We start from the raw sequence: 27653 nt of genomic DNA, 5'->3' as shown, positions 1-27653 counted from the left end.
CCATCCAAATGCCCCCCAAAGTGATACAAGGCAGATTCTGCACTTCCAGAAATGAGCCACAGACTGAGCACGGTAATTAACATCAGGGCAAACTAACACAGGAGCCAGGGCTCCCCACTCCTGTAGCCATGTTCCTGTCACTGTTCCACGTGTTATCACTGTCCCACAGGCCAGTGGGAGACAAAGCTCACAGCGCCCTGTTAATTCTGCTTCTCTACACAGCAATGGGCTCCTGGTGTCAGGAAGCTTGTATTTACCAATGTATTTTTCTACAAGCCATCTCCTGACCCCACCACCTCCCATATTCCATCTCGACTCCAGCTACACTGGCCTTCTTACTGTTTCTTGAGGGTGAGCCCTTCTGCACCCTCCGGGCCATCACCTTCACCGTTCCCTCCTCCAGAATGTCCTTCCCACAGATGCCTGCCTGGCTCATGTCCAGTCCCTTATTTCATTCAGGCCCCTCTCAAGTCCTCAGAGAAGCCCCCACTGACTAGCTGTCTAAATGGCCTCCTCACTCAGTCTCCTCTAACGTTAACACATTGCATAACCATGGGTAAGAGTTTTTAAAAAAATAACTAGATTTTAATACATTTTGAAAAAGTAAAACATACACAGTAAATGACTCAAACAGCAAAAATGGGTACAACAATGAAAAACAAATCTTCCTCCTTCTTCAGCTCCCCATAGACAACTGCTAGCACCAGTTCCTTGAAAATCCCTCTGGAGATATTCTATGCACGTACAAAGGGAAGCATTCAGAAGTATGGGCCTGCCTTGATACAACAACAACAACAAACAGACTTTTATTCTTTCTTTCTGTGACAGAAAGCCTACTGACTGTGGGCTACTTACCAGCATCCAACCTCCTCTCCATCAAGTGGAGGACTTCCTCCGCTTGAACAGTCATCAGAAGATTCCGGCTCTCTCTCTTTGCTAGGCCTTATGGGGCAGTCCTTAGATTGTGTGTGCTTTTGTGCGAGAGAAATAAATCCTGTCCTTTCTTTTCCTCTAATTCCTCTCTGAACCTGAATTCCAGGTAATAAAATGCAAGAAAGACAAATCCTGTACTACTGGCATATAAACTGTCATCCAAAAGTCAATTAAAAATAATAAGCTAACTCTAAATTTTTGAAAATGATGCAGAAAACAGGTAATCCAGATACCATCAACAAACCACAGAACAATTTATCTTAGAGGAAGAATCAACAGATGAAACATGGCAAAGGATGATTTCCGTAATATGCCAGATTCTTAATATTTTTGCAACCAAAAGCAATTCAGAAATTTGGTTTAGAATTAACGACCATACCAAGATGATACTGTTAGTTTTAGCTATTAAAATGCCACTGCTTTGATATTCTCATATGGCTGGAGGGATTATAAACTGAAACATTTTTGGGGGGGCAGTCTGATACTCTGTAACAAAAGCCCCCCAGAACTGGACACTCTTTGACCCTGCTAGGACAGGAAACGCGAATTAACTTCTTGGACAACCCAATACTAGATATGTTCAGAAAAATATACCAAAAATGCCAAGATGTACATAAAAGAATGTTCACCCCAGGATTATTTAAAATAGTGAAATAGTTCATAACTTACAACAGTAAAATATCCAATATTAGTGGAATGGGTCAAATTATGGGGTATCCTTTTATGTAGTTATTAAATAGGATGATGTATTTTTTCAGTAGGAATATCTGAGCTTTAGATTTAAGTAGAAAAATTAGGGAATAGAACCTTGCTCAGCAAGATCTGCTCCGCTTTTTAAAGTTATGTTTGAGAAAATGAGGCAATGTCTTCCTTTTCTGTATATCTGTAATTGGGCTTCCCTGATGGCTCAGATGGTAAAGAGTCTGCCTGCCATGTGGAAGACCTAAGTTTGATCCCTAGGTTGGGAAGATGCCCTGCAGGAGGGCATGGCAACCCATTCCAGTATTTTTGACAGGAGAATCCCCATGGACAGAGGAGCCTGGCAAGCCACAGTCCATGGGGTAGCAAATAGTTGGACATGACTGAGCGACTAAGCACAACAGATCTGTATTTTCCAGTTCTTCTTAGGGGATTATACAAATTTATACCAATTAAGAAAAATAATGAAATAAATCAGGCAAAAGAAAACATCACTGTTCCAAATGCCTAGGTTAGGGCCAATTCTAGCTTGGTATGGAAGGAACTCCACCTGCTGGCTCCAAGATGTTTTTCCATCAGCAGCTCCCACTGTTTCTTTCTAAGCCTTCAGGAAGGCCCTAAGGTTGTCCCTGTCTTTGGTGAGCAGACTTGCCCAAGTGAGGCTGCCTTCAAGGGCTTTGCTCAGGGTGTTTCCGACACTTGCTCTCACCTTATTCAGGTCCTACCTACACTCGGAGGTCCCGTGTAGGTAATGCTTCTTCCTTCAAGAACTCCTCAGATCTCCACAGGAGGAATTATTCTCTTTTTTCGTTATTTTTTAAGGCTCTTTATGAATATTTCTATCACAACACTAAAGGCAAGAAATCGGAAACTACCCAATACCCAAATGAACTTTCACATCTATATATGTTCAAAGACGGCTACTTAAGTTACTTGACAAATATTTAAATCTGTACTTGTTTAACACACCACTATTAGCACTTCTCATGCTGTATTATGGTTTAAGTATCTGCTCTCTCTCCACCTACATGAATCACTTGTCTGGCTTTCTTGGTAGGACTACTCGATAAACTCTTATCAAACAAGCTAATAATAAGCATCAAGCAACCTCTGATCTATAAAAACATAAAATCGTTCATTCACATAGAGGTTGAACACTATGGTTCTTAACTTAGCTATACCCCCTTGGTAACTGATTTTCAAATCTTCAAATTTAAGGAGTTTGTGGTACCTCCCACCCATCCAAGGACCTACACTGAGACTCTTTGAGACATCTATTATGTCCATAGCCTATCTGTATATCTAAGATAGTGGTTCTCAACCATGATGCACATTAGACTAACCTGGAGAGTAAATGGATTAAATTCGGAATCAAAAGGCACAGAGTGGCTGAATGGATTAAAAAACAAACCAGCTTTACACCTCAAGGAACCAGGAAAAGAACAAACTAAGCCCAAGCTAGAAGAAGTAAGGAAACAAGATTAGAGTAGAAATAAATTAAAAAGAGACTTTTAAAAATAGAGAAAAAATAACAGAACTGTGTTGGTTTTTTGAAAAAGCTAATACTGACAAACCCTAGCAACACTGAGGAGAAAAAAACTCAAAATCAGAAATGAAAGAAGAGACATTACAACAGAAGCCTAAGAAATAACAAGGATAAGGTTCTACGGGGAACGTTTATAGGTCAACAAATTGAATGAAACAGAGACTGAATCAGTAATCAAAAATCTCCCAGCAAAGAAAAGTACAGGACTAGATGGCTTCAAAGGTAAAGTCTAACAAACATTGAAAGAAGAGTTAATACTAATCCTTAAACTCTTCCAAAAATACAAGAGGGAACACTTCCAAACTCATAAGATGAGTAGCTCCCTCATACCCAAAGCAGACACAGACACCACAAGAAAACCAGCTACAGGCTATAGGTTAGTACCCTGGATGAACACGGATGCAAAAATCCTCAACCACATGCCAGCAAATTGGACCTCACACCTCACTAAAAGTAGCGGACACCAAGATCGAGTGGGACTTAATCCCACCATATAAGGATGGTTCAACAAATGTAAGTCAATCAATGTGATAAACTACATTAACAAAATGAGAGGGAAAAAACCAAACTTTTCAACAGACTCAGAAAAAGCATTTAATAAATTTCAACATCCATTCATGCAACCACATGGAACATAGATTCTCCAGGCAGGAATACTGGAGTGGGTTGCCATGCCCTCCTCCAGAGGATCTTCCCAACCCAAGGATCCAACCCAGGTCTCCCACAGTGCAAGCGGATTCTTTACTGTCTGAACCACCACGGAAGCCCATAAAAGGAATTTACCTCAATACAATAAAGGCCACATATGAAAAGCCCACAGTTAGCATCGTTATTTCTTGCTAATCAAAAATATATGTGTTCTACCTCCTACAGTGCTGGTGGCGGTGGGAATGAAAACTGGTGCACTCACTATAGGAAACAGCATGAAGGTTTCTCAAAAAACTAAAAATCGTTTCCTTATGATCCAGCGATCCCACTCCTAGATACATATCCAGAAAAAGACTATAATTCAAAAAGATCCATTCACCCCTATATTGACAGCAGCACCATTTACAATGGTCAAGACATGGAGGACACCTAGGTGTCTACTGACAGATGAATGGATAAAGAAGATGTGGTGTATGCACACGCACATGCACACACACGCATGCGTGCGCGCACACACACACAGACAATGGAATACTACTCAGCCATAAAAAGGATGGAATAATGCCATTTGCAGCAACATGGATGGGCCTAGAGATTATCACACTAAGTCAGAAAGAGAAAGACAAATACCATAAGATATCACTCACAAGTGGAATCTAAAATATGACACAAGCGAACATACCTACAAAACAGAAACAGACTCGCAGATACCGAGAATAGACTTGTAGCTGCCAATGGGGAAGAGGGAAGAAAGGATTGGGAGTTTCCCACTGTACCACACAGGAAACTATATTCAATAACCTGTGATAAACCATAATGAAAAAGAATATATATGTATAACTGAATCACCCTGCTGTATAGCAGAAATTAATACAACACTGTAAATCAACTATACTTCAATAAAATTTAAATATATATATATTGGAGAAGACTCTTGACAGTCCCTTGGACTGCAAGGAGATCCAACCAGTCCATTCTAGAGGAGGTCAGTCCTGGGTGTTCTTTGGAACGAATGATGCTAAAACTGAAATTCCAGTACTTCGGCCACCTCATGTGAAGAGTTTACTCACTGGGAAAGACTCTGATGCTGGGAGGGATTGGGGGCAGGAGGAGAAGGGGACGATAGAGGATGAGATGGCTGGATGGCATCACCGACTCAATGGACGTGAGTTTGAGTGAACTCCGGGAGTTGGTGATGGACAGGGAGGCCTGGCGTGCTGCAACTCATGGGGGTGCAAAGAGTTGGACGCGACTGAACTGAACTGAACTCAAGTGTGTGTGTGTGCGTGTGCGTGCGTGCATGCGTGTCTGTGTGTGTTCTAAATTTCCCTTCCTAGGAAGCTCAACACCAGACTTGCCTTATCTGATAACTGTCAATTGAGGCCAGGGCAGATGATTATAATCTCTTATGGCTATCAAGCCAATTAAATCTAAGAAGTTACTCCAGTTCTTTTGTAACAGAGTCCTCTAATCTTAGCAGAGAGACACTGCCCATAGGAACTGAAGGGCTCCATGAGACCTCAGGTTGCAGAAGAATGAAAAGCAAATCCCGAAAGACTTCAATATACTTTTATTCCAAAGTCTCAAACCAATGGAGCAAGTACACACAAAAAAACCAAACAAACAAAAAGATGAAAAATACTCACCTTGGCGAAAAACAACATTAAAAAGTAACAGGAAGTCACAGAGTCACTAAGCAGCTAAAAGTAAGTACAAGGCACTGTGGTACAGCCTCTTCCACGTGCCAAGTCCCCACTTTGTGCTCAGCACTTTACAAACACTGACTCACACCATTCTCACAACTACCACTACCTGGGGATTTCTATCACCATTTCCCAGATGACTGCCGGTTAACCTGAGACCCAGAGATTATATAACTTGTTCAAGATCAGAATGTAGAGAAACAGTATGCTCTTTTCAGGAAGGTGAGCTGCATTATACGATGATGCACATGTAATGATGACAGTGATAACAATGTCAGCTAACATTTGCTGGACACTGACCATGTGCCAGGCACAGTTCTAGGTTCTTTTCAAGCAGCAACACAATTAATCTTTACAACCACCGTATGAGGCAGAGACTCTTATTGTTCTCATTTCAGAGATGAAAGCAGTCTCTCTCCAAGGTCCATGCTCTAACCAGAACAGAAAGGAGTTCGCTACACAGAGCACCTACTATTTGTCAGGCACTGTGCCAGCCTCACAGAATGCACCCCCACGAGCCAGTTGTGGGACAGATAAGTCATCAGCCAATTGCAATGCTAGGTCCCAGTTGCTATGGAGGGCCTAGTCTTTTAATCCTAGCAGCCAAGAGGCTACGGAGTACACAAGAGCAGCAACAAGCCCGCCCAGTCTTGGAGGGGTGTGGTGTCAATCTAAGCATTCAAGTCTCCTCCAAAGGAAAGGAGAGAGAAGGAGGGAGTGCTGCATAAAGAGTGAAACGCAGGGACAAAGGCCTGGGGGCAACCATAAGGAGTTTTTGGCAGATGAGGTGTAGGTTGGTGCTACTGGAACTCTGATGTACATATAGATCACCTGGAGGCGTTGTTAAAAGGCAGAGTCTGATTCCGCAGGCCTAGAGGTAGGGGTGGAGAGTGTATTTCTTACAAGCTCACAGGTGATGACAACACTTGTAGTTCATGGATCATTCTGTGAGTCGAAAGCATGAATAGGTCTGTGCAGACAGGAGGCTGGAAGGTACGTAAGGGATACATCACACAAAGCCACACTGAGGAGTCTGGGCTTTGTCCTTTGTGCACTGGAGAGACTCTGAAGAACTTTAAGGAGGAAAGGAGTATCTGCAGTTGTAAAGATTACTCTGGTAACTGAGTACGTGTATGTGTTTGGGGGAAGGGTGTATATGTGTCCAGCACACTTCTGCTCCAGAGACACTGTAATGTTCAGCCCTAGATTTGACAACTAACAAGGATAAGTGAAGTCACCTATAAATTCTTGGTCAAATGTGAACAGAAGCAGCAGCCAGGTTGGGGAATAGAAATGGTAGGCAGTGGTTCTGAAACTTAAGCAGGCAAGGATATCACCAGGAGGGATTATTAAAGCTGATTCCTGGGCCTAACCTCCCAGAATGTCTTCTTTGGTAGTTCTGGAGCAGGGCCTCAGAATCTACTCTTCTAGTAAGTTCCCAAGAGATGCTGGAACTTGTCTTGGGATCACACGTTGAGAACCATGGGTGCAGTGGAAAAAGCACAGGCTCTGGGGGTCATACAGATATGAATTCAAGCCCTGACCCATCACCTCCTAGCTGTGTGCCTTTGGGCAAGCTTTTTAAACTCTGAGTCTCAGGTTTCTGATTTGTGAGAAGAAACTAGGAAACTAATACTCAACTCGTGGCAGGGTGCTACACTGACGACGGCAGTAAGGACTAAGGATGGTACACATTCAGTGTGCTTGATAAGGCAGAGTGGCTTTGCTCTGGGTTGCACTGGAAGGCAGGACCAATGAGGACACTGCAAGGAGGAAGATGTAGGCTCATTCTAAGGAAACTTCCAATAAGAGAGTTACCTAGCTAAGGAAAAGGCCACTGTGACTGTGAAGTGATTGTGAAGTCACTCAGTCGTGTCCAACTCTTTGTGACCCCATGGACCGTAGCCTACCAGGCTCCTCCGTCCATGGGATTTTCCAGGCAACAGTACTGGAGTGGGTTGCCATTTCCTTCTCCAGGGGATCTTCCCAACCCAGGGATCGAACCTGGGTCTCCCGCATTGCAGACAGATGCTTTACCCTGAGCCATCAGGGAAGTAAGGAAAAGTCCATAAGCAGAGCTAAACAGAGAGAAGCAGGTGACAAGGAAGGAAGAGGACGGTGATATTCCTACCCTAGTGAGGAAAGTGAATCAGAAGCCTCATGACCTCCCAGGAAACTCAAGAAATTCATGATTCCTTTGAAACTACGGGATGTTCCACCAAGCCAAGCAGCCTAAAGGTAGAACAAAACAAGGCAAAGTTCCAACCCGAGTTGGGTTCCTTAAAGATATCTCTTGAAGAACCTGAAAGTGAAAGTGTAGTCGTGTCCAACTGTTTGTGACCCCATGGACTGCAGCCCGCCAGGCTCCTCTGTCCATGGAATTCTCTAGGCGAATACTGGAGTGGGTGGCCATTTCCTTCTCCAAGGGGTCTTCCCAACCTAGGGATCAAATCTGGGTCTCCTGCATTGTGGGCAGACTCTTTACCATCTGAGCCCCAAGGGAAGCCGTAGGGGGTCACATAATCCATGAGGCCAGAGAGGGAAAGTGACATGGTCACACAGCAAGTTGTCTGCAGAGTAAAGAAGGTCCAGCTCTACCAAACCTGGCAGAGCTGGGTAATCAGAAGTGTGTCCCCACTGTGGGAGCCATGCTCAGAGATAATTTTAGGTCATGATTAGAGGTGTCCAAAGAAGAACTTGATGCCACAGATTAATTGCTTTTTATCTCCCTCCTCTAATTCTTTTCTTCTCCAATACTACGCCTTCCTTGTCCCTCCCCCAATTCAATGGTTTTCTACTAATAACCAAAGCACTGTAGTCAGTTTCACAATTATCTTTTACTTTAGGATTATTTTGGAAAAAAAAAAAAATGAAGGCAGACTAATTTTACTAAATATTAAATATAGAGCTACACAACCTGTTTGGCACTGAAGAAGACAGGAAAGAAATGTACAAGTTGAAACAGGAGAAATATTAGAAGAAAATATACTTTAACACAATCTTGATATGAAAAGTTTTCTAAGAAGAAAACAAAATCCAGAAGCTACTGAGAAAGAGAATATACAGAAAGGAAGAAAATGAAAAAAAAAAATTCATTGTAAAAAAAGACAATTTGAATGAAAATATTTCGCACACACCTGACAAAGGACTAATTTCTTCAATACACCAAGAACTCTTACAAACCAATAAAGGACAAACAACCCCAAAGAATAAGAACGGGCAGTTAAAGAAAAAAAGGTTCATATGGTCAGACACAAGAAGATGCTCAACATCATTCAGAATCTAAAAACTGCAAATGAAAATAATGACATCTTTTTTACCTATCAGAGTCAAAAAGTTAAAAAAAAATCTGAATACACTAGATATAGATAAATTTGGGGAGGGCAATTTAGCACAATATACACTTAAGTGGGAGGCAGGGTTATTACTGAAAGACTGCCAACATAAATTATTAAGTAGAAAATAAAGATGCACATCAATGTATACTATAATCTCATTTGTCTAAATAAATTTTTAAAAAGAATGTACCAAAGCCAAAGATATCACAAGAAAAGGAAACTACAGACAGATATTCCTCAGGAACACAAATGGAAAAATCCTTAACAAAACATTAGCAAACTGAGTCTAGCAACACAGAAAAAGGTTTACATATCATGGCCAAGCGGGTTCTAGCCCAGGAATGCAATGTTGGCTTCATATCTGAAAATCAAATAACGCAATACATCGTACAAATAAAAAACAAAAACTATACAATCATCACAATTAATGCAGAAAATGCACTTGATGAAGTCAAACACATATTCATGATAAAAACTCTAAACAAACAGGAATAAAAAAGAACTTCCTCAATCAGATAAATGGTAGCTTTGAAAAACCCACAGCCAACATCATACTTGATGATGAAAGACTGAACGCTTCCTCCCACGATGAGGAACAAGGCACGGATGTCCACTTGTGTCATTTCTAGTCAGCACTGCTCTATAAATGCAAATAATACACTCGATGCTAAAGATAAAGTCATCCAGATTAAAAAGAAAAAAGTCCTTTTATTCGCAGATCACATATCTTGTATCAAGAAAATCCTAAGGAATCCACAAAACTACAACTAATAAACAAGTTAGATGAGGTCACAGACTACAATATCAATTAAAAACTACTTGTATTTTACATACTAGCAACAAACAACCCAGAAATAAAATTAAGAAAACAGTTTCATCTACAGTAGCTTCAAAAAGAATAAAGTATTTAGGAATACGCTTTTAAAAAGGACTTGTATCCTGACAACTATAAAACATTGCTAAGAAAAGTGAAAAATATCTAAATAATTGGAGAGACATTCCATACTGAAATGGAAGACTCAGTACTGTTAGGATAGCAATTCTGCCCAAACTAACCTATGGATTCAGTGCAATCCCTATCAAAATCCCAGCAGGCTTTTTCATTGAAACTGACAAGCTGATCCTTAAATTTACCTGGAAACACAAAAGACCCAAAATATCCAAAATAACTTTAAAAAAGAACAAAACTAAAGGATTTATTCTACCAATTTCTAAGCAATTATAAAGCTACAGTAATGAAGACACTGTGATAAGGATAAGCACAAGAGGCCAATGGAACAAAATTAAAAGTCTGGAGATAAATCTTTGTATTAACAGTAAACTGACTTTTAACAAAGTTGCCAAGGCAATTCAATAGGGAAAGGGCAGTCTTTTCAACAAATGGCGCTTGCACAATTTGGCAGCCATATCCAAAAGGAACCTGACATCATGTACAAAAATTCACAAAATGGATCATAGACGTAGACAGAAAAGCTAGCAAAAAAACATTTTTATGTCCATAAAACATCTACTTTTAAAAAAGCAGATTATTTTTTTAAGTAGATTTTTTTAAAAGTAGACGTTTTATGGACATAAAAATGTTCTGGAGAAATATTAAAAAAAATCAGTACACCTGATGAATGGATAGGGGATAGCTGAGTGACTTTCTTTTCATTTGTAACATTTATGCCTTTTTCCATGTACATGGATAACCTATATTCAAAATAAATACACTGACATTTTAGGAAGGGGAAGGTTTCCTCTGAAAGCATTTGGGCAAGTTCCCCTGAAGATGGGCAGAAGATGGCAGCTATAAGGTAAGAATGATGCCGTGGAGATTCTGGAGCCAGGTGTGTGATCTGAACCAGACCAGATCAGTCATTCTTAAACTTGGGAAAGTGTTGCAAATCCCTCTGAGAATCTTAAAAAAGTTACAGAAGCTGCTCCCAGGAAAAAACACTCCAAAATGCAGAATATGACGTATGAGTCCAAGGAGATCAAAGACCTAGAAGTTGACAGGCCCTTGATTAAAGAACTCTGTACTGGATCCCATTTCAACTTTTTGTGATTATTTGACTTAATTCCCTTTGTAGCCCTTGACCGCCTGATAGAGGATGTTTGACGTGTATTTCATTTCTGTAAGGAAATTAGGAAGAATCAAAGTACCTGCTTCTTGCGAAATCCCTTTATATCTTCCTTTAATTTTTAACTGATCCCCAGAAACTCTCACATGAGACTGTCTGAAAAGTCAGTTAAGTATTTAGCAAACATCTGTTGCATGTTCAGACCCATCAACAGAGTGGGAGTCACAGAAGAGGTGAACCAGTCCATTCAATGCTATTTGCTTTACTTGGTTTCCAAGTCACAAAACTGCAGAGGTAGGATGTCAAGGAACAAGGTGATGGTAATCTAGAAGCCCTCGTACTGTAATCTAACTCTCCATCTCAGGCAAAGATATGGGTGACTAGGAAAGTTATAAAGCTCAGGAGACCTAAGAATCAAGGTCTTGCCCTCTCTATTTTATTCTTGGGGGTTGGGCACACAGAAAAACTTCTCCCAAACAATAGCCAAATGAAGAACTATTAGGACCCAAAAGTACCCTTCACCCCTCCCAGCCAACTCTGCACCACCCAGTTTGAAAGGTATGAACAATTAACCTCTTCCAAAGAAAATAGGAAGTTTCCCCTGAGAATTGAAAATTTTTCATTTACTCATATTCTCTGTGGCCAGAAGTTAACCTTTTGTTTTCTGGAGCTCTCTGCCTTGCTGTCTTCTTTCCCATAAACAGCATCTGCGTATAGAGCGTGGCCAATCTGAACAGCCTTCCAGATTCCTATTCCATGCCCTTCCTGCTGCAAAAGCTGCACTTCCTTAAGAGTAAGCTAGATTCTTCTTTTTCCTTTTCAAAGATACAATCATTATTTCAAGATCATTCAGTAACTGCTCCCCAGATTTGCAGGGGTGGGGGAGAAGAAAGAAAAAGACTTTGGGGCAGTTTGCCAACAGCTGACTGAAATCAATTACCTAATCAGTGAAGCTCCCTAAGAATTCAACCATACTTGAACGAAAGCTAATGACAGCCAAAGACCACTTACCAAGCAGCATCCATGGAGCTAAAGACCTCAGGAAGAAAAACAAACAAACCCAGAACCAAAATTAGCCACAGGAGACTGAAAATGTAGCCTTTATTTCAGAGCCCATAGACACTGAGTGACTACTGGGGTGCTGCTGCTGCTAAGTCCCTTCAGTGCAACCCCATAGACGGCAGCCCACCAGGCCCCCCCATCCCTGGGATTCTCAGGGCAAGAACGCTGGAGTGGGTTGCCATTTCCTTCTCCAATGCATGAAAGTGAAAAGTGAAAGTGAAGTCGCTCAGTTGTGTCCAACTCTCTGCGACCCCATGGACTGTAGCCTACCAGGCTCCTCCATCCATGGGATTTTCCAGGCAAGAGTACTGGAGTGGGGTGCCATTGCCTTCTCCTTCTTCAGGAATAAAATGGAGCTAATTCTGAGAGAGATGGGAATACCAGACCACCTAACCTGCCTCTTGAGAAATCTGTATGCAGGTCAGGAAGCAACAGTTAGAACTGGACATGGAACAATAGACTGGTTCCAAATAGGAAAAGGAGTACGTCAAGGCTGTATATTGTCACCCTGCTTATTTAACTTACATCATGAGAAACGCTGGGCTGGAAGAAATACAAGCTGGAATTAAGATTGCCGGAAGAAATATCAATAACCTCAGATATGCAGATGACACCACCCTTATGGCAGAAAGTGAAGAGGAACTAAAAAACCTCTTGAGGAAAGTGAAAGAAGAGAGTGAAAAAGCTGGCTTAAAGCTCAACATTCAGAAAACGAAGATCATAGCATCTGGTCCCATCACTTCATGGGAAATAGGTGGGGAAACAGTGGAAACAGTGTCAGACTATTTTTTTGGGCTCCAAAATCACTGCAGATGGTGACTGCAGCCATGAAATTAAAAGACGTTTAGTCCTTGGAAGAAAAGTTATGACCAACCTAGATAGTATATTCAAAAGCAGAGACATTACTTTGCCGACTAAGGTCCATCTAGTCAAGGCTATGGTTTTTCCTGTGGTCATGTATGGATGTGAGAGTTGGACTGTGAAGAAGGCTGAGAGCCGAAGAATTGATGCTTTTGAACTGTGGTGTTGGAGAAGACTCTTGAGAATCCCTTGGACTGCAAGGAGATCCAAGCAGTCCATTCTGAAGGAGATCAGCCCTGGGACTTCTCTGGAAGGAATGATGCTAAAGCTGAAACTCCAGGACTTTGGCCACCTCATGCAAAGAGTTGATTCATTGGAAAAGACTTTGATGCTGGGAAGGATTGGGGGCAGGAGGAGAAGGGGACGACAGAGGATGAGATGGCTGGATGGCATCACGGACTTGATGGATGTGAGTCTGAGTGAACGCCGGGAGTTGGTGATGGACAGGGAGGCCTGGCGTGCTGTGATTCATGGGGTTGCAGAGTCGAACAGGACTGAGCGACTGGACTGAACTGAATACTAGTAGCTGATACATTGTTACAAGAGTGGAGAAACATGGCGACCCAGTGGTTAAACTTGGCACTTTCAGGGCAGGGGTCCCGTTCAGACTGTGGTCAGGGAACTAAGATCCCACCCAGCCTAGCCAAAAAAGTTAACATAATTTATTGGGCAGAGACACACACAAAGACTCAAAAGTGTTCTCTGGGGGTAGGGAACAACCAACTGTGTGAAAGTCCAGGTGAAACTAATAACTACCCTCACCAAGCAGAAGACATCCAGACCCAGACCTTGAGGCCAGAAAGTACAGAAATAAAACATTAAAAATGCACGGAACTTCCCTCCCCGCTTGGGTATTTATTAAATACTCTGTTAGCCCAAGCAATAGGCTTAGATAGTTCATCTCCCAAAGATTTCAAACCCTGGAGTAGGAAAGTTACGGCATGTTCATCTTTCATTTCATTTAATCATCACAATTCTTGCAGAGTCTCATCCTCATTTTAAAAATAAGAAAACTGATCCAGACAAAAAAGTTCTGGAGATGGATGGTGGTGATGGTTGCACAATAATGTGAATGTATTTAATGCCACTGTACACACAATGTCTCTGTACATGCAATGCCAGTGTACACGCAATGCCACTGTACATGCAAAGCCAGTGTACACATAAAATAGTTTAAATGATACATTTTATGTCTATTTTACCACAGTAAAAAAAATTTTTGTTTTAAGTAACAGGTTTAAAGAACCAAATGGTTGGCCGGAAGTCATAAAACCAATCAGTGTCAGATTCTAGTCCATGAGCTTAGACCCAGCCTTAGTTTCTTCATTTGTAAAATGGGTTTTTGTAAAGATTAGATGGAACAGTGGATGGACATATGGTTTATCAACTGACATGTATCTTGTGAACAGAAAATTTCCCCTCAAAATTAGGTAACCTAGGGGATTACCACAAACTTTAAATATTGCTTTTGAATCCGCATGTCAAAATAGGAAGATTTTTATAGAGAGACCACCTCATTCAGGAGTTGCTAATTCAAGCCCCTAGAAAGGCCATGCAAATTACCTACTGGGTGACGCTGCTAAGGAATAAGCCAAACGGTATGGAAGACTGGGTCCTGCACGGGGAATGTTCTTTATGGGAAATTTGGGCCCAAATTTTCAAGAGAAAAATGAAAACCCAGAACTTTTGTAATGTGGAATCTCCCAATTATTAAATATTGGCAACTAACTGGAAAAAAATGTAAAGTCCTGTGCCTGCCAACCTCTCTTCCTTGCCCCCCAACCCCAATCAAAGCCACGTGAAGATGTGCTCCATAACCGTCACTTCATAGCATGAGATCTGCTTCACTAGAAACTGAGGCCCAAAGATACTAAGTGACTGGCCAGGGCACCCAGACTCCCTTCTAAACTGGCTTATGAATTCAGCTCCAATTTGTGATTTGATTTTGTTTTTTAAGAACTGCCAGTACCATTTAGTATACCCTCTGAACACAAAACCTTGAGATTTCAAACCCTGGGAGATCTGTCAGTTTTAATGCTTGGGGATAGGTGAGAAGTCATGGTACAGAGCAGAGAAGGAAGCAATGAAGAGGAATGGGACAGAACCGAGAAAGAAGTCCCAGCGTCCAAAACCATGTTCCACTTGGGAACTATCAGTGTCAGCAAATGGTTCAAGGATCAAAGCAGGTCTGGGGCGGTAGGTGGCTCCTACCATTCGCCTATGGCCAGATGGCCCTGTTCATCCTGAGTCCTTCCCACCTTCCTGCCAGTGCCCAGAGATCAAAACTCAACCTTCAACATTCTGTGACCTGCTTCTTTTTCACTGAGATCAAAGGGAAACTTTTGTCCAAGTTGTAAAAGAGAAACCAAGAGGCAACTTAATGCCACCTCTGCCTTCCTTGGACTTCCTGGGGGGATTAAGGGCACTCCTTTAAAGGGATTTCTCAGAGAAACACATCTGTGCCAAGGACTGGTGTTGGTGCCTCGGCTTCTAAGGACACAGCGGCTCCCGCAGAATACATGTGCCAGGTGGAGCAAGCGGAGAGAATAGACAATACAACCAACAGAGAGCAGCCCAGAAAGGCCACAGGGACTAAGATCACGGGAAAAAAATATCTGATTTTATAGGCATATCAGCAAAAATCACCTTGAATGCAAGTATTCTAAGCCACAAAATTTTCAACCTCAAGTTGAAATTTTCAATATCATTGAAGATTTTACAAATTTCATTGAAGAATTTAGAAATCCTCAAGTCTAAATCTTCATTTCACATATGACCTGTGCTGAAACAGACAAACAACACCAAAGTTATTTGCTCCAGGCCACCTGATAGATCAGTGGCAGTGCTGGGACTAAGCCCCAGCTGCCTCTTCCTCAATGAGCCGCTGGCCATTCCCAGGTGAGGCCCCGGGGAGACAGCAAGTTGCCACACACAGGACTGCTGGCAGAGTCCAGGCCTCCTGCCTTCTGTCCCAGGCCTCTATCAGCCAGACTTCATCACAAAACACGATTCCTGTGCTTCTGACTGGCCCGGAAACAGTCAGAAACAGGGGCCGAGGGGGATACTGGGAGGAAGGAACAGCTAGCACTGCTTTCATTTGATCAAAGGAACCTAGAGGTCATTCAGACCATTCCCCTGCCTCTGGACTGGATCAAACTCAACCTCAGAACAGTGAGAACTGACCCAGCAATTCTACTCCTAGGTATACACCCAAGAAAACAGAACCAATGTTTACCCAAGAGCTTGCACACAAAATGTTCACAGCAACATTATTCATAACATCTTGAAAGTAGAAACAATCCCCAAATCCATGAATAGATGAAAAGGTAAACCAAATGAGGTCTATCCACACAATGGAACATTATTTGATCATAAAAAGGAATGAAATATTGACACCTGCTGCTGCTGCTAAGTCGCTTCAGTCGTGTCTGACTCTGTGCGACCCCACAGATGGCAGCCCACCAGACTCCCCCGTCCCTGGGATTCTCCAGGCAAGAACACTGGAGTGGGTTGCCATTTCCTTCTCCAATGCAGGAAAGTGAAAAGTGAAAGGGAAGTCGCTCGGTCATGTCTGACCCTCAGCGACCCCATGGACTGCAGCCTACCAGGCTCCTCCATCCAAGGGATTTTCCAGGCAAGAGGACTGGAGTGGGGTGCCACTGCCTTCTCCATGACACATGCTATGGCATGGATGAACTCTGAAAACATTATGCCTTGTTTAAAAAAAAAAAAGTCAGATAACAAAACACCACATATTGTTTGATCCCATTTATATGAAATGTCCCGAACAGAAGAATCTACACAGACAGAAAGTATATTAGTGGTTGCCAGGGACTGGAGGGAAGAGGGAGTGGGGAGTGGCTGCTAGTGGATTTTTTTAATGGGGTGATGAAAATATTCTGGAGGTGGGCAGTGGTGAAGGTCGCACAACTGTGACTATACTGAAAAGCACGGGACTGTGAACTTTCAAAGGGCGGATTTTATGTTATATGAATTACGATCCAATAAAACGGAAAAAAAACATGACACCCCAAACAGCATGAACAATGTGTGAGAGAAATACACAGTTTTATTTTCCAAACAGAGGTTTCTAGACTCCTGAGATGTCTACAAACGTCAATGGACACTTCCCAAGTTCCACCAAAACAATATTCCTCAGAGCATACTCCATATGCTCAACAGTTCTATAAAGGATGCGATATGGGCCTGCTCCTCACCTCAGACCCAGCTAGAGCAACTAGGTATCACATAACTTTATAGTCATCTAAAGCCAGGCAGGGGGAACGCAGGAAAACTACAGAGAACTTCTGTTTACATCAGCCATCTACTCCTAGCTGGGGAAGTTCAGGAAACACCCACTGTGCTAACACAGATCTGGGAGGTGGCAGCCGACCCCTGGGGAAGAAGAACCAATCACTAAGGAAAGGGAGGGAGGTAAAAACCCATAAATATCACTTGAAACTTGCACCCACAACCCTAACTTTCAAAATAAAAGAAAAAACCAAAAGCCAGCAAGTTCCCACGGTCACTGAATCTATTAGTTAGGTTCCTCTTTGGTTGTATGACTTGCCTCAGAAACCCAGACACCCCAAAGCAGAGCCACACACTTCCATCCCCAGCAGTTGTGAAACAACCTATTGTACGAGGGTGCGGGGACTGTTCTGACTTCTGTATAATAAAGGGCTTCACACAGACCAAGCTCAAGTTTATCTGCCCACCCAGCCCGTCACACATAGTATGACAGACACGTAGTATTCCCCGGTAATAAATGTGCTTCTGTGACTTTCCACTATTGCATCGAACATGAAGCTGCTCATGTGCCCTCTTTAGAGTGGCCTCTGTGGGTCCCTGTACACACTACACTCTTAATTTCTGGAAATCAGTTTATAGTATTCATTATGAAAGCAGAGGATGATACTCCCAGGTGACACAACAAACATAAAATCACTTTGCTGTCCACTGTGCTTAGAATAAAATCCAAATGCCTTTCCATGGTTTCTCTGCAGGCTGAGAACAAGTCAGCTCCCTTAATGTAACATTCTGAAAAGTGTGGGAAGGGTAAGCACTGTAACAGAACAGTCTTTCAAAATGCAATCCACAGATTACAAACTGTAGACTACAACCCACAATTACAGGCATGCTTCTAGAAACACAGCTCTTTCTGCCTCTCTTTGATTCCATCTTGTATTATTCTTTGCTCTCCCCTACCCCCGACTCCTCACCGTGTTTCAGCCCCTCCAGCCTTCTGTGTTCCTCAGACATACTCTTTCCCATCTTGGTCCTTTATACTTGCCATCTCCTTTGCCTGGAACACCCTCTGCATTGCTGGTTCCTTCTTGTCAATCAGGTCTCAACTCACGTCACTTTCTCTGAGAAGACTTCTCTGACCACGTAATCCAAAGCAGTTGCACCAGCCTGTCACCCCCCAATTACTACCACGTCATCTTGCCCTCTTCACACTTACCACTATCTGACATTACCTTGTTCATGTATTTTCCTACTGACTGTCTTCTCAGGCTAGAAAAACTCTACAAGCACAGGGACCTTGACCCTCTAACTTACCAGTACTTCCCTAACTCTTGGCACAGAGCAGGCACTCAAATATTTGTTGATTAAATAAATGTGTACCAGAAATATGTTAACTTATTACCTCTTAAAACCTCAGAACAGAGCAAGAATTTCCCAGTGCAATGCTATAAATGCAACTTTACTGAACTCCTTCCCTATGGCAAAAGAGGGTGTGACTTTTCCTGTTCATGTTAAGTTCTTATGCCATTCTTGTTCTGAAAGTGGTCCGAAAAAAAAAAAATTGGTTTCAACATACCACGTTTGGGATTTTTTTCTGTGGTCTAAGACCACAGATATCAAGCAAGGCTGTGAAGTCTTTTACCTGACCTCTGAGGTTCTAAATAAGGAATCCCTTATTAAATAAAAAGGATAATTTATCAGTTGGTTAATAGGAGGAGGGGAATTTGTTATCAGCCAGTAACCTATCCTTGCTTGGCAAAAATCAATACCAAAGAATTTAAACAAGAATCTTCCTTTACTAAAGTCAAATATCTTTTGTGTCCCATCCTGTGTCCCAGGATGAAATTATCTGCTGAGGAAGCAACATATAGGAACAGTACAAAATCACTCTGGCCTAAGTGACTTCAATTTTGGTTCTGGTCTCTTGACAAGCAGAATGTGAGCCGACCTTCTGGAAGAAGAAAGGGCCAGTTTTTCACAGATCTACTTCCAGCATTCTAGACCAGAAGCCAGCCAGTTCTGACCCACTTTCCGGGTACAGCTTATCCACATACCCTTATCCACACAAACGCTTCATCCTAAAGAGCTGTGTGGCCTTGTAGGGGCACGTGAAGGGGAGGGGGCCAGGTGGCACTGGCATAGTGCTTTTCACAACTGACTACCTCCATCATAATCACTAGAGTGCTTATAAAAGTGTAGATTCCTAGGCATCTCCTAGGCCAACAGAATTAGAATCTTTGGAAACTGCATTTTTAACAAGCTTCCCCCCACACACCACAACTCTTATGCACAGGAAAGTCTGACAACCAGTGGGATAAAAGATCCCTAGGAGAGAGGCAGGAAATTGGAATTGAGAGAAGACGAGATGTGATTAGAGAAGGATCTGGGGATTGACAATGGGGGCTGGGGGGGTAGGGGTAAAGGCATGCTTCCGGGTATTGGCAGTCAAGACCGGCAGTGGGGACAACTGAGGGTAGAGGTGAGGACAGGGCTCTAGAAAGGATATGACACAGGGTTCGGGGTGGGAGAGGTGAGCACGCATCCGCGGACTGGTCAAGATAGTGGGGAGGCGGGGAGGCGGAGAAAGCAGGGTACAGACGTGAGAGGGAGGAGCAAAACTGGGAGTAACGGGGGCTCTTTGAAGGGGTGAGGACTGCAAAGTGAAAATTGGGAAATGGGGGTCACAGGAGGCAAAGACCAAGACTGGAATAGGAACCGCCTACGGTGGTAGCTGAGACCCTTCCTCTGACCCAGAGCCTCCCCCAAAACTTCGGGCCTTGACAAGCCTGAGTGCGGGGCAAAGGCCGGAGACGGGGAGTTTGGGGGAGACAAGCCCAATCAGGGATGTCTCTCAGGCCTGAGCTAGGGGTCTCTGAAGTGGATCGGGCCAAGCATGGGACGCCAGGAAGTCCTAGGATCCCCCAGAGCGGCCCGCTCCATCTCCGGCTCCCGGAGTCTCCTTCACTCACCATCGCCGCCGCCATCTTGGATCCACGTGTCGCCGTAATGACGTCAGCGGAAGTAGGGTTTCCTTGGTTACGGAGTTTACCTCCGCGAGGTGCTGCCCTGTTTCAGTCGCTCTTGTGGTCGCGGTGAGTGGAGGCGCAAAGAAGACTTAGCTCCTGATCGCTAGCCTGGTCTGGGCAGTTAGGTCGCTGATTAAGTAAAAAGACAGGGTGGTGTAACTACGGAAGCCATGTTAACTCCTGGCAGACCCACGCTCCTTCCCCGGCTGACACTGCATTGTGGGTAATAGCGGAGTGCGTAAAGGTGCTTGTTCTGTGGGTTCCATCTTTACTATTGGCAGGAAGGTTCGTTGCCAGGGTTACCTGAGCCCCTTGATTTGGTTGAGTGGGATCCGTACCAGGGCTCCATTAGCAGAATGATTTGTAATTAATGTATTTAATTATTTGCTTGGCTATCCAGTATTCTCTCCAATAGACTCTAATCCCTATGTGGGTAAGATCCTTTTTTTTAACCTTGCTTTGCCTCACTCTCATCTGTGAAATGAGGAGGAGACTATTTTAACACCTTCATTATAGGTTTATGATGAGAATCCAATTAACTAATGTTGAATAATATTATTAAATAAATGTCATTATACTCTTATGTCTACTCCTTCAGTCGTGTGGTAGGTGCCCAATACACTACTTACTAAATGGAAGAAGAAAACGCAGCGTCTTTAGTTGGGGGGGGTGGGGCGGGGGAGACAGCTTTGGATGTGGACTTCACCTTGTTACCTAAGAGTGTAACTCGAGGCAAGTCACTCCACCTTCCTAAACCTTAGTTTCCAGTAGCTAGAAAAGGGGACTCAAGAAGCTGTGGTGTTAAAATTGGCAGGAATCTGAAAGTTCAGTTGGTCCATGTATCACTGTAAAGTTGGTACAGTACCAGTGCTATCTGCAACTGTTAGGGAAAGTTGTGAAAGATTAATAATGGTCAATATCACGTGCTGAACATTTGTGTACTGCAGCATTTAGCATCACGCTAAAACTACTCATAAGGCTCTCTTGTCTAGTCCTCTAGTGCCCCTCTTGGCAGGGGGTGGTTGAACTCTGATCCCCACCTAGGAGCAGGGCTATGGTTGATTGCCAGGCAAAGAAGGCTGCCAACAGATCTTTCCATCAACATACTATTTCTCCCACCAAGAGGTTGACTCTATTTCTCCTCCTTTTGAATCTGGCTGGTCACATCACTTGCTTTAACCAACAGAATATGATACAAATGACTGCCGGTTCTGGGTCTAAGCCTCAAGAGACTTGGCAGTTTCTGCTTCCATCATTTTGGTTCTGAAGACATCTGGCGACCAAGCTTGATAGCCACATGGAGAGGGAGGGAGGCCCGGCCAACATCTCCAGGTACTCTAGAAATTCCAGCTGACTCCCAGGCATGTGGATGGAGTCATCATGGACATGCTAACCCAAGCTGAACTGCCAACTGAATACAGCTACATGCATAACCTTATCTGACACCATACGGAATAACAACAAAAAAAACTGCCCAGCTGAGCCCAGTTGTGTTAGGTTTTGGAGTGGTTTCTCATGAAGCAATAGGCAATTAAAACACAGACCTATTAACTCTTGTGATTCATACAACCGTCCTGAAGAGGAGCACAACAGATAAATCCCCAAGGGAGAAGAAACTTGAGCGAGCAAGAGGAGCATTTCCCTGGAGTTTCATAGCTAGTAAGCCACAGGTTCTAAACTTGCAACCAGTTCTGGAGCTTGAATCTTGGCTGTTTCCTATCATTTCTGGAGCCAAAAGAGGGTTGAATGATAAGGAACGAAGCTCCATGAATGGTATATTGTTCCTTGGTTATTTCCATTTTCCCCTTCATATCTTCTGTTTTTCCCAAAAGGCTTTCATGACCCAGTCTCCTTTAATAACATACATACATCAGAATCTTTGGGCAAGACTGCCTGGGTTTAGATTGCATTTCCATCACCCACTGGCTCCATGATAGAGGCAAATTTCTTTTTTCCCTTAACAATTTTTTAAAATTGTGGTAAAATACACATTGCTTCCCTGGTGTCTTGGTGGTAAAGAATCTGCCTAGCAGTGCAGGAAATATGGGTTCTATCCCTGGGTCAGGAAGATCCCCTGGGGAAGGAAATGGCCACCCACTCCAGTTTTCTTGCCTGGGGAATCCCATAGACAGAGGAGCCTGGCGGGTTACAGTCTATGGAGTTGGAAAGAGTCAGACGTGACTTAGCAACTAAACAATAGCAACACAATGTATATCGCATAAAATTTACCATTTTAATCACCTGCAAGTGCAATTCATTGGTGTCAAATGCATTCACCATCTGTGCAGTCACCACCACCTCTGGGAACTTTTTATCACCCTAGACTGAACCCTGTGCCCATTAAAGTGAAAGTCACTCACTTGTGTCTGACTCTGCGACCCCATGGACTATACAGTCCATGGAATTCTCCAGGCCAGAATACTGGTGTGGGTAACCATTTGCTTCTCCAGAGGATCTTCCCAACCCAGGGATCGGCCTGGGGTCTCCTGCATTGCAGGTGGCTTCTTTACCAGCTGAGCCACCAGGGAAGCCTAAACAAAGATATAACCAGTTGCAAAGTGAAAGTCACTCAGTCCTGTCCAACTCTTTGTGACCCCATCGACTATACAGTCCATGGAATTCTCCAGGCCAGAATATTGGAGTGGGTCAATTCAGTTCAGTCACTCAGTCGTGTCTGACTCTTTGCAGCCCCATGGACTGCAGCATGCCAGGCTTCCCTGTCCATCACCAGCTCCCAGAGCTTGCTTGAACTCATGTCCATGGAGTCAGTGATGCCATCTAGCTATCTCATCCTCTGTTGTCCCCTTCCCCTCATGCCTTCAATCTTTCCCAGCATCAGGGTCTTTTCCAGTGAGTCAGTTCTTCACATCAGGTGGCCAAAATATTGAAGTTTCAGTGTCAGCATCAGTCCTTCCAATGAATATTCAGGACTGATTTCCTTTAGGATTGACTGGTTTGATCTCTCTGCAGTCCAAGGGACTCTCAAGAGTCTTCTCCAATACCACAGTTCAAAAGCATCAATTCTTCAGTGCTCAGCTTTTTTTATAGTCCAACTCTCAAATCTGTACATGACTACTGGAAAAACCATCTCTTTGACTATATGGACCTTTGTTGACAAAGTAATGTCTCTGTTTTTTTAATATGCTGTCTAGGTTGGTTATAGCTTTTCTTTCAAGGACCAAGTGTCTTTTAATTTCATGGCTGCAGTTACCATCTGCAGTGATTTTGGAGCCCCCAAAATAAAGTCTCTCACTGTTTCCATAGTTTCCGCATCTATTTGCCATGAAGTGATGGGACCAAATGCCATGATCTTAGTTTTCTGAATGTTGAGTTTTAAGCCAACCTTTTCACTCTCCTCTTTCACTTTCATCAAGAGGCTCTTTAGTTCTTCTTCGCTTTCTGCCATAAGGGCAGTGTCATCTGCATATCTGAAGTTATTGATATTTCTCCTGGCAGTCTTGATTCCAGCTTGTGCTTCATCCAGCCCGTCATTTCACATGATGTGAGACATTCAGAAAATTAACACTAGGAAGCATTAGTACAAACAATGTTAGTGGAGGTGATGGGATTCCAGCTGAGCTATTTCAAATCCTAAAAGATGATGCTGTTAGTGTGCTGCACTCAATATGCCAGCAAATTTGGAAAACTCAGCAGTGGCCTCAGGACTGGAAAAAGTCAGTTTTCATCCCAATCCCAAAGAAAGAATATTCAAAGTACCGCAAAATTGTACTCATTTCACATGCTAGCAAAGTAATGCTCAGAATCCTTCAAGCTAGGCTTCAACAGTATGTGAACGAAGAACTTACAGATGTACAATCTGGATTTAGAAAAGGCAGAGAAACCAGAAATCAAATTATCAACATTAGTTGGATCATAGAAAAAACAAAGAAATTCCAAAAAATAAAAAATCCATCTACTTCTACTTCATTGACTACATGAAAGCGTTTGACTGTGTGGATCACAACAAACTGTGGAAATTTCTTAAAGAGATAGGAATACCAGACCATCTTGCCTGTCTCCTAAGAAACCTGTATGTAGGACAAGAAGCAACAGTTAGAACCAGACTTGGAAAAATGGACTGGTTCAAAATTGGGAAGGGAGTATGTGAAGGCTGTATATTGTCACCTTGCTTATTCAACTTATGTGCAGAGTACATCATGCAAAATGCCCACTGGATGAGTCACAGGCTGGAGTCAAGATTGCCAGAAGAAATATCAACAACCTCAAATATGCAGATATGACTGTAATGGCAGAAAGTAAAGAGGAACTAAAGAGCCTCTTGATGAGGGTGAAAGAGGAGAGTGGAAAAGCTAGCTTAAAACTCAACATTTAGAAAACTAAGATCATGGCATCCGGTCTCATCACTTCATGGCAAATAGATGTGGAAAAAGTAGAAACTGACAGATTTTATTTCCTTGGCTCCAGAATCACTGCAGATAGTGACTGTAGCCATGAAATTAAAAGATGCTTGCTCCTTGGAAGAAAAGCTGTGACAAACCCAGACAGCCTATTAAAAAGCAGAGATATCACTTTGCCAACAAGTCCATATAGTCAAAGCTATGGTTTCCCCAGTAGTCACACACGGATGTGTGAGTTGGACCATAAAGAAGGCTGAGCACCAAAAAGCTGATGCTTTCAAATTGTAGTGCTAGAGAAGACTCTTGAGAGTCCCTTGGACAGCAAGGAAATCAAACCAGTCAATCTATTGGTAAAATGAGTTACGAGATCAATCCAGAGTCAGAGTGGGAGAGAACCACACAAAGGCATGAATTCAAGGAGGCATGATTCATTGGCGGTCATTTTGTCACAATCCGTGACACCATCATTGCCTAGGCCACCTTCCCCTCTCTCACCTGGGCCTCCAGAATGGCCTCCTACCTGGTGTTCCTACAGACTTTTTTGTCACCTCTCGTCTCTCTTCTCCATTTAACCATCAAAGTCATCTTTTAAAAAAACAAGAATCAACTGTGTTTCTCCCCTGTTTAAAACTTTACCCAGTTAAAATCTCAAGCCCTCACCATGACCTGCAAGGGCCTGAATAGTCAGGCCTTGACTCCCACAATGTCCCCTTCATTCAGAAGCCTCCAGCCACACAGACCTCCCAGGAAACTTGCCAAGCTCATGGCTAACGGCAGGGCCTTTGTACTTGCAGGCCTTTCTCTCTGGAATACTCTTCACATTTTGTGTGATTAGCTGCTTCTCATGATTAGGTCTCAGCTCAACTGGCAACTCAGAGAGTTGTTACCTGCCACACTCACACATACACACACAGGGTTGGGTTGGCGGTGGGGAGAGATACTTTGGTTACTTCTTATTGTTTTTCTTCCAGTAAGAAAGCCTACAGTGGGTCTGTGGTGTACCCAACTGTGTCTGTATTAAGTATGTGCCAAAAACATATTGGTTGAATGCTTGCATTACGATTTCATCTCAGGCCTCTATCAGTTGGGAACAGCTGTGGCTGTAAGGAAGGACCCCACCCCAAACAACAGTGGCTTAACAAAATAAATGCTTACTCTTCTGTCTTAGTTTGGTTTCTTCCAGAAGCTGACTCTGACACAAGGATTCAAGCAAGAGTAACTTTTAAAAATGTATTTATTTTAATTGGAGGCTAGTTACTTTACGATGTTGTGGTGGTTTTGCCATACATTGACATGAATCAGCCACGAGTGTACATGTCCCCCTGTCCCTAAGACCTCTCCCACCTCCCTCCCCATCCCATCCCTCCGGGTTGTCCCAGTGCACCAGCTTTGAGTGCCCTGTTTCATGCATAGAACTTGGACTGGTCATCTATTTCACATATGGTAATAGACATGTTTCAATACTATTCTCTCAAATCATCCCATCCTCACCTTCTCCCTCAGAGTCCAAAAGTCTGTTCTTTATATCTGTGTCTCTTTTGCTGTCTAAGCAAGAGTAGTTTATTTTTAATTGTTTTTAATTAATTTATTTTAATTGGAGGCTAATTACTTTACAATATTGTATTGGTTTTGCCATACATTGACATGAATCCGCCACGGGTGTACATGTGTTCCCCATCCTGAACCCCATATCCCTCTGGGTCATCCCAGTGCACCAGCCTGAGCACCCTGTCTCATGCATTGAACCTGGACTGGCGATCTGTTTCACATATGATAATAGACATGTTTCAATGCTATTCTCTCAAATCATCCCACCCTTGCCTTCTCCTACAGAGTCCAAAAGACTGTTCTATACATCTGTGTCTCTTTTGCTATCTCGAATATAGGGTTATCTTTACCATCTTTCTAAATTCCATATATATGCATTAGTATACTATATTGGTGTTTTTCTTTCTGACTTACTTCACTCTGTATAATAGGCTCCAGTTTCATCCACCTCATTAGAACTGATTCAAATGTATTCTTTTTAATGGCCAAGTAATACTCCATTACGTATATGTATCACAGCTTTCTTATCCTTTCATCTGCTGATGGACATCTAGGTTGCTTCCATGTCCTGGCTATTATAAACAGTGCTGTGATGAACATTGGGATACACGTGTCTCTTTCAATTCTGGTTTCCTCAGTGTGTACGCCCAGCAGTGGGATTGCTGGGTCATATGACAGTTCTATCTCCAGTTTTTTAAGGAATCTCCACACTGTTCTCCAGAGTGGCTGTACTAGTTTACATTCCCACCAACAGTGTAAGAGGGTTCCCTTTTCTCCACACCCTCTCCAGCATTTATTGCTTGTAGACTTTTGGATTGCAGCCATTCTGACTGGCGTGAGATGGTACCTCATTGTGGTTTTGATTTGCATTTCTCTGATAATGAGTGATGTTGAGCATCTTTTCATGTGTTTGTTAGCCATCTGTATGTCTTCTTTGGAGAAATGTCTGTTTAGTTCTTTGGCCCATTTTTTGATTGAGTCGTTTATTTTTCTGGAATTGAGATGCAGGAGTTTAAGCAAAAGTAGTTTAAAGGGAGTAATTTAAAATAATTAAAAGGAGGGAAAGGGATACCAGAGGGCAGTCATATGGAGGAGCCAGCTCCTGTTTGCAAGAGCTGATGGTTAAATTCTTAGGAATTTTGTGAACCAGTTGTTGAACATGGGCATTTTTGAAAATGAAATTAATTTAAAATTAAATAAATGGTATTAAAAACAAAAGTATGAATCATTCAAAGGGCTTCCCAGATAGTGCAGTGGTAAAGAATCCTCCTGGAGACACGAGAGATGTGAGTTTGATCTCTGGGTTGGGCAGATTCTCTGGAGTAGGAAATGTCAGTCCACTCCAGTAGTCTTGCCTGGAGAATCCAATGGACAGAAGAGCCTTATGGACTACAGCCCATGGAGTCACAAAGAGTCGGACACAAATGAGTAACTGAGTACACACACACACACATGAAACATTCAAAACTCATCATTTCCTAATAATTTTGCTATTCCCTAAGCTCCTGATTCTATTTACATCTGTTTTGTTTACAACAGAATACTTCTAATTCCTGCTACTACACATCTCCTCCCAACTCTGTGCTCAGTGGCTTTGGATTGTAGCAGAGCCAGTTTATG

The 27653-nt window shown here is 42.8% G+C and overlaps 1 protein-coding gene across 4 annotated transcripts in view; it reads right to left on the bottom strand.

The window, feature by feature from the left end:
• Window positions 1-20331, bottom strand: part of TM9SF4 (transmembrane 9 superfamily member 4) — a 53264-nt gene extending 32933 nt beyond the window's left edge. Inside the window, exon 1 of one of the 4 annotated variants that reach the window (XM_069548300.1) lies at window positions 20071-20331. In XM_069548300.1, coding sequence (XP_069404401.1) covers window positions 20071-20085 — 15 coding nt within the window. In that variant the 5' untranslated portion in view covers window positions 20086-20331. Of the gene's footprint in view, window positions 1-18333; window positions 18440-20070 lie in introns of those variants that run through there. The other 3 variants (XM_069548302.1, XM_069548303.1, XM_069548301.1) reach the window with 3 other exon arrangements.
• Between the last annotated feature and the right edge of the window lie 7322 nt (window positions 20332-27653).

The sequence above is a fragment of the Ovis canadensis genome, chromosome 13 (genome assembly GCF_042477335.2).
Source record: "Ovis canadensis isolate MfBH-ARS-UI-01 breed Bighorn chromosome 13, ARS-UI_OviCan_v2, whole genome shotgun sequence".
NCBI lineage: Eukaryota > Metazoa > Chordata > Mammalia > Artiodactyla > Bovidae > Ovis > Ovis canadensis.
The sequence above is the reverse complement of the archived record's forward strand: the minus strand, read 5'-3'. Positions and strand labels throughout refer to the sequence as shown.